The 10669-nt window shown below is 40.8% G+C and overlaps 1 protein-coding gene across 1 annotated transcript; it reads left to right on the top strand.

The window, feature by feature from the left end:
• Positions 1 to 564: 564 nt before the first annotated feature.
• On the top strand, positions 565 to 5930 carry cbx5 (chromobox homolog 5 (HP1 alpha homolog, Drosophila)). The gene is made up of 5 exons (XM_074644301.1): positions 565 to 756; positions 1198 to 1397; positions 2002 to 2251; positions 2699 to 2799; positions 4117 to 5930. Exons 2-5 carry the CDS (start codon positions 1267 to 1269, stop codon positions 4256 to 4258), a joined length of 624 nt encoding a protein of 207 aa, XP_074500402.1. The 5' UTR covers positions 565 to 756; positions 1198 to 1266; the 3' UTR covers positions 4259 to 5930.
• The last annotated feature ends 4739 nt before the right edge of the window (positions 5931 to 10669 follow it).

Genomic DNA, 10669 nt, shown 5'->3' on the forward strand with positions numbered 1-10669 from the left:
TTTTGTCCATGAAGCACCTTAGCATTAGTTTAAATATATAATGTGTGTTTTCCATCAAACGTATCACAATAAACAAGTTCCAACTCTTGAAAATGAACGACCAATAAGGTATATGTGTATATTATGATATTGTTTTGTGCGTATTGTGCAGTTGGGTCAGAAATAATGGACACAACAATGCCATGAATGTATTGAGCAAAGGCACAAAGTAACATAATATATATATATATATATATATATAGTAATATATAAGTAAAATAGCACATTAAAGCAGTCAATCCTTTATGATTTTTTGACTTGTGGGTGGAGGTGGAGGTGGAGCTGTGCCTTTTGTCCATGAAGCACCTTAGAATTCATTTATATATATATATAATGTGTGTTTTCCATCAAATATATCACAATATACAACCTCCAATTCTTAAAACATGAAGTTATAATCGTGAAACAGAAACATATACACCGCTATAGGCAAATATCTCTATATATAGGTCATCAGCTGACCTATAGGGGGCGGGTACGTTTTTGACGTTTTTACATTGTGCGCCTTGAGCGCGCGCTTTTCTTACGCACAGACAGACACAGCACGGGCGCACGGCACCTTTATGTGATCCATCCAGCAGGCTAGCAGCTAGATGCTAAAGTAGCTCCAGTGGTTTGGCCTCACTCAGAAAGACCCGCACAGATCCACACAAAACAGACACGACGAAAGTTAAGTGGTCAAGACACGGCGGTCTACACACACACACACACAAACGGGTAAGCAAACGTCTAACGCATTCAAAGTGCTTCATGCTGATACAAGTATCGATCTGTGATTTGTCGATAGCGTTAGCGTTAGCTTGTTTGAAGCGTTAGCTTGTTGCTAACGTTACCTGCTTCAGCTAGTTTGCCTTTCATGCCCATTGGTTAGCTCGTTGCTTAGCAAACACAGCTGCAAATCCTCGTGCATATGTGCACCAAGTTATCTGATAAGTATTTGAACGAGTGGACAATATAAACAGTCAGTTTAGCAGTTTATTGTGTATGTTGCAGATCAATGAAAGCTTGTTTCGTTGCTAACTTAAGCTAGTGCCTGCTCCTCTGTGCTGCTTAACGTTACATAACTACAGTGTATCGGCTAGAAAAGATGATCCATATCCTCTTTAACGTTAGCTTCTCCTTCTCCATCTCCATCTCCATCGTTTCCCCCCTGCGCAGGGGAAAGTGCCATTGGGCCTGCAAACGACACAAGCTTATAGTTGTTCAACAACAACAAACTATTTTGCTATGGGCAAAAAGTCTCGCGAAGAGGACTCCTCATCCTCTGATGAAGAAGAGTATGTTGTGGAGAAGGTGCTGGACAGGAGGGTGGTGAAAGGCAGGGTCGAGTTCTTCCTGAAGTGGAAAGGATATTCAGAGTAAGTTGATGCCAGTATGCTAATAAACAATACATAAATATATATATATATTTTTTTTTGAAGTGTATTATTAGATTCAGGTTCACCCAGAAACTAAATGGGGGAAAAAATGGTAATTAACAAGTTAGCAATGTGAATATGTTTAGCAAAGCCAGCAGCTTTTTTGAGTCACATACACTCACATTGGATCTAATTACTGTAATGCTGCACCAAAGATCAATAAATAATAGTAAACAAACATGCAATGTTATGGACATCACAGATTATATCAACTTTGATATTGATTTCAATAATACGATACGATATGATAATAATTTACTGTCAGACAGGTCTGAAATTTGTTTTGCATCACAGCAGCTCCATTTGCAACATCACATAAAGGACAAAGACAAGAAACAAGGATACATACATTTAAACATTACAATCACAGGAGACGATATTCAGGGCCCTTCAATGTACATTTGATCTGGGATTAGGCTCCATATTTAGTTTTAGGATAGACTGGTGTACAAAAGAATAATAACAATAGATCACCCCTGTCTGATCTGTAGATTAAGAGTTATTGGTGCTGACTTGCTGCACTGTGATGTATGATTTTCTTCAGAAAACACAACACCTGGGAGCCAGAGAAGAATCTGGGCTGCCCTGAGCTTATTTCAGAGTTCATGAAGACCTACAAGAAAAGCAGCAGCAGCAGTGGTGGAAGCTCCACGCCCAGCAGCGGGGGCAGCAAATCGGTCACAACCTCTTCACGCACCAAAGAGTCCAGTGGCCCGAAGAAGAGGAGCTCTGATGATGACGATGAGGAGGAGGAGGAGGTAGAGGGCGGAAGTAAGCCCAAAAAGAAGAAGGAGGTATGTGATGTGTCGGTGCAGTAGTATGTTAATTAACAGCTGATGGGTGCTTCATTTTAGACAAGAGAGAAACTCTTGTTTACATTTCCAAGGATACACTTCAGCAACTTTTCATTGATTTGCCAAAGCCTATGCTAGTTTTCTTTGGCATACAGTAAACACATATTGAGTCAGTGGGTTGGGGTTACGAAATGATGGATCATTTTTTATTTTTCTATTATTAAAAGTTAATTTCTAAAAAAAAAGACTGAAACAAATAATTTCCCTGTAGAGCATATTTTTATGCTATAGGTAGAATTGTGAATTGCAGATGCATTGGGTAAATCATGCATTTATTTGCCAACGTACCTACAACGTGTCTACAATCCAACAGTTTTAACATATGCCAGCATTTTAGAATGTTTTTGTACGCTATAAAAACATTTTTCTCTCTTTGTTGTCCTTCAGGATGACATTCTAGTTGCACGTGGCTTTGAGAGAGGACTTGATCCGGAGAAGATCATCGGAGCAACTGACTCATGTGGAGACCTAATGTTTCTTATGAAGTGGTACGTTTTGTGTATATGTTCATCTCAAAGTTTGCATGTGGATTGTAGTTTTGGTCCAACGTTGCAGTGTGAATTTAAAAAAAACTATTTAAAAAGACAGCAATACGGTCATTAGAAATAGTTTTCTTTCATGCACAGGTCTTCAGTCAGTCTGCATTTCCAGCCCATGCATTAGATTCTGTATATTAATTTTTCATGTGCTTGTGGTTCATTGGTTCATGCTTTTTTTCATCTATAGATATTTTTAACACTCAATCTTATATTTTTCCTTTCTTCAACACACCATATCTACAATTATGTGAAATATAATATTCACTCCCCTGCCCAGGTAATGTCTGTTCAGCACACTTGCAGAGCTGACAACCCACACACTAAACTCCTACATTAGTCTCATGTTCCACCTGTAAGACCCACATTTTAATGCTCATGTTCATCTGTGAGGTGAAAACCACAAATACAAATGTGCATCCTGCTCATAGTTTAGTTTGATCCTCTACTGGACCGCAGTAGAGGCCTTTGTACCAGCGTGTGCTTCAAAGGTAGTTTATCCGACTTCATTATCTGCAGCATCGGAATAAATTTAGAAAACAGTTTCTTAGTAATCTACAAATCTAAGTTTCAGATACCACAAGCGATATGCGACATGACCTTAAAACATCCTCTACATTTTTTTATAACAAACAATGAAGAGGATTATTTTGAAGAATGTAGCGTGTCAACATCTGGCTTTAGAGCACTGTATGGCTGTGATTTTAAGTTACAATTAGTGAAAATCATCATGGTTGTTTTTTCCCCAAAATTGTATTCAGCTAATTATAAGAATGACTCATATGTACTCTGCTTTGGTCTTTGCACTTCATCATGTACTTAGTATTCATATTTCCTCTTTAAAAAGCTGGTATAGTTCTGGTTTCTGGGTGTCAACCCTTCAGTACTGCGAGAGTGTTGCCCTGCAACATTTTCCGTCTATCCTACTGCTGCTTGTGACTTGTCGTGGCATGATTTCTTTTAATGGGCAGCTCTGATGTGCCAGATTACTCCTGACAAATTACCCATTAGCAGCACTAATAGCCTAGTTGTCCATTCATATATAAACAGTAAGCCACTCCATAAAAGTTTGTCATTACACATTAGCTAGATGGATATCTGCGTAGTAGCTCGTCACTATTGCCCGGCCGAGCTCCATTCCCGGCTGTTTGCTGGCTCAAATTGAGGAAACAGTTATACCTTAGCTGTCATTTGTTAATATATTTCTTTAATATAAACGGGGGAAAATAGAGTAATTAAAGCCACACTTTGCTCTCTTATTTCTTGCAGGAAAGACTCTGATGAGGCTGATCTTGTGCTTGCCAAGGAGGCCAATCAAAAGTGCCCACAGATCGTCATAGCCTTCTATGAGGAGCGTCTCACCTGGCATGAAGACAGCGACAAGAAGGAGAAGGACGCGGTCACTGCGTGAGTGCATCACCCCAGGAGGAAACCGCACCTCCTCCACTGCAGGGACAACCTTGAGTCAGACATTTTTTCACACCCAAACCTCCCATCCTTGCTCTTCACCGTGTCCAACAAAGACAGCAAACACAGTTGTGTTATCTCCATCCATGCCCCATCGGAGCTCAAAGGCCCCAGACTGCTGAAACGGATCCATCAGACAGGAGGGGAAGCTGTAGCGGACATGGGTGACATGCTACTGGGGAGGGTTTCTGCTGTTCTGTCTTTGTATTCTTTACCTTCTTTTTTTTTTTTTTATTGTCTTAACACATCATATTTTAGTGCTTTCAGGATACGATTGTGTCAGTAAGGTATGTTGCATCCATGAGCACATGTGGCCATCTGTTTAAACATAGTCTTGAGAGCCAGAGTTGGTACAAGCTGTGTCAACTGTGAGCTTGTCCCATTGCAGGTGCACGACTCCCATCGTTAAGTCTTTATAGGCAGTGCACCTCTTTGCTTTAACAAACACCACTGAGGGTAAAACTGTAGTATGAATATTCAGGAAGCCACCACCGCAGCACTTTCCTGACTGCATAATCACTTCCTTTTTAAAAACTTTTTATCTCTTGTAGATTTTTCAGTTTGCCCCGTCTACCGGGACATAACTACTCAATTTGCAAACTTGCAGATGACACCGGCCAATTATGTCTTTATAATGTAGTGATGATATCCTTGTGCATTTTTTTAAAAAAAATTGTAATTTTTATCTCTTTATTTCCAAGTTTTAACATTTGAACTTTGTGTGGTGTTTTTTTTTCTTTACTCTCTCACCAGTTAAAAAAAAAAAGGACAATAAAATGTTTTTCTGCCCAGTTCTGAACCTTTTTTTGTTTTGTTTTTTTTAACTGCAGTGTTATCTTTGGACCAGTCTCATGTTCACAGGTTAGACAATCTTCACTGTATCCGCATGAAATGTAACCAGCATTAATCACCAGTCATTGGGGTCTGCCACCTTGTGGCTAAAGATGAAAGTCTTTTTTGACCATGTGACCAACCTTTATGATGAAAACCTTGCAGTGTTAATGGGGTTACTGATCATGTTAGTTAGTGATACTTTGATAGATTTCTTTTTTTTTTTACCGTGCAAAGTGGAAACAAATCTACTCTGCAATTCGAGTATTTGTTGGTGATCATTGTAATTGAAACATTAAAACCTGTTTCTGATTGGATGATGCATATCTTTGGTTTTATTGTGATGAGTAATTTGATTATTCTTAGCCATAAGTATTCAAATTTGTTTGTTGCTACCTGGCAAGCGGAGGCCAGTTCTTATGCACAAGATGTGTGCCGGTTTTGTAGTTTGAAATGCTGCGCTCCAACATGGACTCTTAGGACCAAATGTTTAGCGTCAACAGACTGAATTCTGTGGGTTTTTTCTTTCTTTTAATCCGCATTGTGAATGAAGGCTGTGACCTCCCCTTTCGTACATTCAGTACATTATTCATGTCCCTTGATATCACTAAGATTTTGGTTTTGGTGTAATTTCCTTTCATTAAAAATATTTTGTCCTTTCAGACCCTTGAGCTTTGTCCTCAGTTTTTGCCGGTGCAGAATTTTTAAAAAGTAGACTATTTCTTGTGTCAACTAAATGTTACAAATATGTGTACAGTAGCACCCTTTAATAAACATTTTCAATGTTAAAGTTGCTGTCAGTTGGCTTTTTGTTTTTAGGATGTGAATGGAATAAGTTACTTTAATTTAAACCTACACCGAAGGACTACTTAAATGACCGGGAGCCAGGTAGTTAAAAAAGTAAAAATGGCTCATTTAATGGGATTTGTTGTGGATTAAACAATTATTAAATAAACTACACTAAACCTTAGCTCAACATTAGGACATTTCTTAATGTCAGGAGGGAAAAATAACCATATGTCCTGGGGGTATAATAAAAACCTATAAAGTCACAAATATGAGACCAAAGCTGTGTAATGTGGCCTCTGTCGAAATGAGACCTTTTTATGTTTTCTTTGTTGAGGAAAATGTTTCAAGAACATCGGCTGCTCTCATCAGCAGATGGCGCTGTTGAACAACACCAATGCAAATATCATAACTGCATTTTTATGCAAGTCATTCACAGTTCAAACACTCAAACTACTACAACTCATGAATTCATCTTTTCTGAACGGCGTTTATATTTTATATTATGCATCTTTTAGATGGGCATGGATTCACGTTGTGTTTACTGTGTAACATCACAGCTTTCTTCCATGACGTAAATTGGCTTCTGAGTCACTATTAACATCTGTTGAACCCACCTGTAGGTCCACAAACTCATGTTGTGCAGTGAAGCATGCCGTGTTCAAACTCACACAGATTAATTTTACATTCTAGTGGATTCTATTTTACTTTCTAGAGACGCCGGGTACAGTATGTCAGGCTGAGATGTGTCTAAAACAAAGCACATGAAGAATATACAGAATATCCATTTGATGTTTGCACTTTATGTCTTAAATAGAAACAGATAGTGATTCATAGAAATGAGGAGAAAGAGAGAGAGAGAAAGCGATTGAGAATGACATGCAACTAAGGTCCCCGGCCGGATGCGAGCTGAGGACATTATGGTTCATGCCTGGTGTGTCCCTCCTTTAAAGCCCCCAAGCCATTGAGGCACCCCACTTCCTTTTGATGTAATGATGCAGCCATAAAACATCCAGCCATTGTAAGCACCACATAGCTTGAACAACAAACCGAATACACCGAATATGCACTGCTGTAATATGTGAGTTTTTTTTCCCTCGATTTGAAAGTGACTCAACGGATATATAAAAAGCAGGCAGCAAAAGCACTAAAGCTCAAAAATGTGAGGGCGAGCCCCCATTCTGTCACAGTCTGGCCACCATGACTAAAACAGGAAATTAGTTGTTTAATATAATAAATAGGCAAGTGTCTCTGCAATGGGGACCTACTGCAATATCAGTAATAAACTGCAGTGAAGGTTGAGTCTAATCCTTGTTCTTCTCTCACCACCCTCTTTTTCTTTCTTGCTGCCTTTTATAGTGACTCTCTCTGACACACACACGCACACACACACACACACAAAGTGCTGCTCAGCTACGTCTAAAGTGATGGAATTTTCCAAGCAAAAAAGGCTTTTACACTCCAAATGGAATGCAAAGGTCACTAGTAAATTTCCAGCCCCTGGGACCATTAAGCTGGGCAAAGGGAGCGAGCAGCAGGCTGTTTTATGGAGCCTGGAGCTGTCTGCTGACAAACCCAGGCCAGTAGGTTTGGTTGGGAAAGCCACAGTGGCACTCATGGGAGCTGTGCCTGTGTGATGTGTGTGGCAAATACAGATGCAAGCTCAGACGGAGTGCGGAGTGAAGCTTCACCGAAGCTAGAAAATCTAAATGAGGAAAATATGATTCAAGCTTTATGCTAGAAATGTGTAGTCTAGCGTGTACTTTGTGTGTGTGGCAGAGTCAATAAGGAGCTCTCTGTGCTTTGTTTAGCTAAGAAGAGTGTTTTAGCACACATGCAGCACTGAAGAATTATTTAATATTTTGAATAGCCTATAAATTTAATTTAGTGTAACTTGCAGTATTTTTTAATTGGAAATAATAATACTGCTTTTTTGTGTCTTGCAGAGTATGTCCTTTGTCTCAATGGGCACCATGTGTTCAAATATAGTCACATTTTGGTGTAAATTTATTTATTTATATATGCGCAGCAGCCTCCCTGCACTTCAAACCTATAGTCCCTTCTGTACCAGTAACTTCTAGTGCAAATGAGTTCCTCGGGGTGCTGCCCACGGCAGAGGTGGGTCGTCTTGCAGCACATTACACCAAATGAGTGTCGGGGGAGCTGTGGCGAGGGAAGGGACTGCTGCAGTGGGCCTCATCAGTGTTACACAGCTTGTTCAAGGATACCACTAAAAACAGCAAACAAATAAATGTGCACTCATAGATAACACCGAACGCACGGCAGAAAGTGCTATTATCTTGTATATGAAAGGAGAGAAAAAAAGATTTGTAGTGTTCAGTTAGTGTCCCAGAGAAACTGTGAAAAATGGCTCTAAAAGTGCTGTAAGTCATGAGTATCACAGGGGCCGATGTAATTTGATGTGGCCTTTGCTGTGCTGTGATCATGCAGGCACAGCTGCCCAACAACTGTGTCTCCATTTTTTTCTTGTTGCAACCAGATATATAAAAAAGTCTACGGTGACGACTGGCGCATCATTTCCCCGCACAGTGCACTGATCCTGTGTGAAGGTGATTGCGACGTGATGCTCTAATTTGGGTGGCTATCACACTTAATGTGCAGTAAAGCCCCATAGACTGTGCTTCTTCGTTTCTAAATGCCCCCTCTACTGCGCCACTGCTCTCCCCCGCCGCCAAGCCTCTGCTGGCTGTGTTTCCCCTTCACCCCCCCACTCCTCCCTTCATCTTCCACTCCCCACCAGGGGAAAGAGTTATAGCTGCCATAAAAGGCAGGTAATGCATTGTTAACTAATTCTGTCTGCTCAGAGCTGATATATCCTCTGCTCTAAATCTCTGTGCTTCCAATAAAATGCAAATGCTAATGCTTGCCCTCCATGAGCTGATATCATTTTTAACAGGCCAGAGGTAAATGCTAGAGGAGGGTGGGGTGGGCCAGAGGTAGTCTGTGGTGGGGCTCGGAGCCGTCATGGTACATTTTGGCGGAACGGGGACCTCCAGACCTGATCCGCACACCACTGGCCAACAATATGCCTGCATCTAAGTGTGCACATATGGCTGTAGGCATGCACATGAGACTGCAGCGGTCCATTTTTGTTAATCTTTAGGGGTGCATGGGAGGGGTTAACTTGTGATAAAGCTCTTTGTTATCGAGAAGCATTTCAGTCAACCCTCATTCACCATCAAATAACACCAATTTGCCTGTGGATGTAATGCATCATATTTCCATGTTAATAGTATTGTCATACTCCGTGTAACCTTGGGCTTCTAAATATTGATCCACTTCTAGATTTTCAATTATCCTGTGCCGTTTTTCTGCCATCTGGTAAGGACCAGTGATTTGTGTTCCTTCATATCTGGAGGCTTGTCCTGTAATTAGACCATAAATTAATTTGCAGAGAGGAAGAGTGAGCGGAAAAGATTGAAGGCATTAAGTAAGTCCTCGGTGATTGGAGACAGAAAATCATAGGAAACCACCAGCCCAGTGTTTTATTCACTATAGAATAAGATAATTGGATTACAAATTCCAACACCATAACTTTTCTGTCCCCGCATGTGTCACTTGTTTTTCTTTCAAGTATTTAAAACCATGCTGCTGCCGCTAATGATTGCTTGTAAGTCACTTCTTCAGTAAATGGCTAGAAATCATCCCATGACATAATTATACCTAATTACTTGCAGTGCAGCAGCAAAAATGATTAGGAAAAATGGGGCATATTAGTGTCAAGATGTGTGTGAAACTTTGCAGTGAAATGTGCTGTGAATCCATCAGCGGATTTAAAATGACCCCCCACGCAGGCAGACAACATGTGCGCTTCGAACCTTGTTCTTATTTACAGCACAGCTCAAGCGGAGGTCTTTAAAAAAAAGCACATCTTGATTGATTTTAAATTGGGAGTATATGCTCTCCTGCAAGATTAGCTCATTGTCCCCCTGCTGCTAAATTACACATAGTGATTGGGGCTGTCGCTGCACAGTGTCTGAGCACTACAACTGCTGCTCTCTTTGCCATGTGGAAATTCACATTAGACAAGCCTAAGTTACTCGTTAAAGCAATTGAGAGTAAAAACATATGCAACACAATGGGCTTTTCTTGGTGGTGGAAAAGGCTAAATCAGCAGGATCTGAGGGTAAAACACTGTATACAGACTACAAGATGGTATAAAGTGAATGAGGGTGAAGTTACAGTACAGTCTGTTGATGGAAACTGCACTGATTCTCATTCCCAGGGTGTCAAATACCGACGCTTTGTCACGGCCGTCGGCTTTAGATACCGATGCAAAAGGCACCCTTTTTGCGTCGGTATGAGACGCACCGGGCTTTCCATTAACTACAATGTAAACCCATTTCGCGCCAATATTAAACGCTCAGGGGAAGTACTGTGGTGACGTAGTTTAAACAGCGAAAGAGACACACAGAGCGGGCGGGAGGGGAGATGGATGGGTCCAACGAACACAAGGCTTTCATCCAGGAGACCGCTCTTTGTGTCTTGTGCGTCACATTACAATCAGCTGATCTTTTGTTAAGCACGTGTTTACTGCGACCGAAAAGTGACGCCGAGGGGTCTGACAAAGCGTCAGTAATATGACGAATTGGGATGAGAATGCGTTGCAGCAGTCTGAAACTGCATTGGTGTACCTGCTCTACATGATACCTTGGGTGTAACTTAGGCAAGGCCACAGCTGCCAGCGTGCTCTGATCATATCTTGTGGGAGAGGCAA

This window comes from Sebastes fasciatus, chromosome 8 (assembly GCF_043250625.1).
Source record: "Sebastes fasciatus isolate fSebFas1 chromosome 8, fSebFas1.pri, whole genome shotgun sequence".
Classification (NCBI taxonomy): domain Eukaryota; kingdom Metazoa; phylum Chordata; class Actinopteri; order Perciformes; family Sebastidae; genus Sebastes; species Sebastes fasciatus.

Coding starts and splice junctions, on each gene's coding strand:
- cbx5 (XM_074644301.1), top strand. CDS start 1,267: ATGGGCAAAAAGTCTCGCGAAGAGGACTCCTCATCCTCTGATGAAGAA. Junction 2,252..2,698: donor AGCCCAAAAAGAAGAAGGAG/GTATGTGATGTG, acceptor GTTGTCCTTCAG/GATGACATTCTAGTTGCACG. Junction 2,800..4,116: donor CTAATGTTTCTTATGAAGTG/GTACGTTTTGTG, acceptor TATTTCTTGCAG/GAAAGACTCTGATGAGGCTG.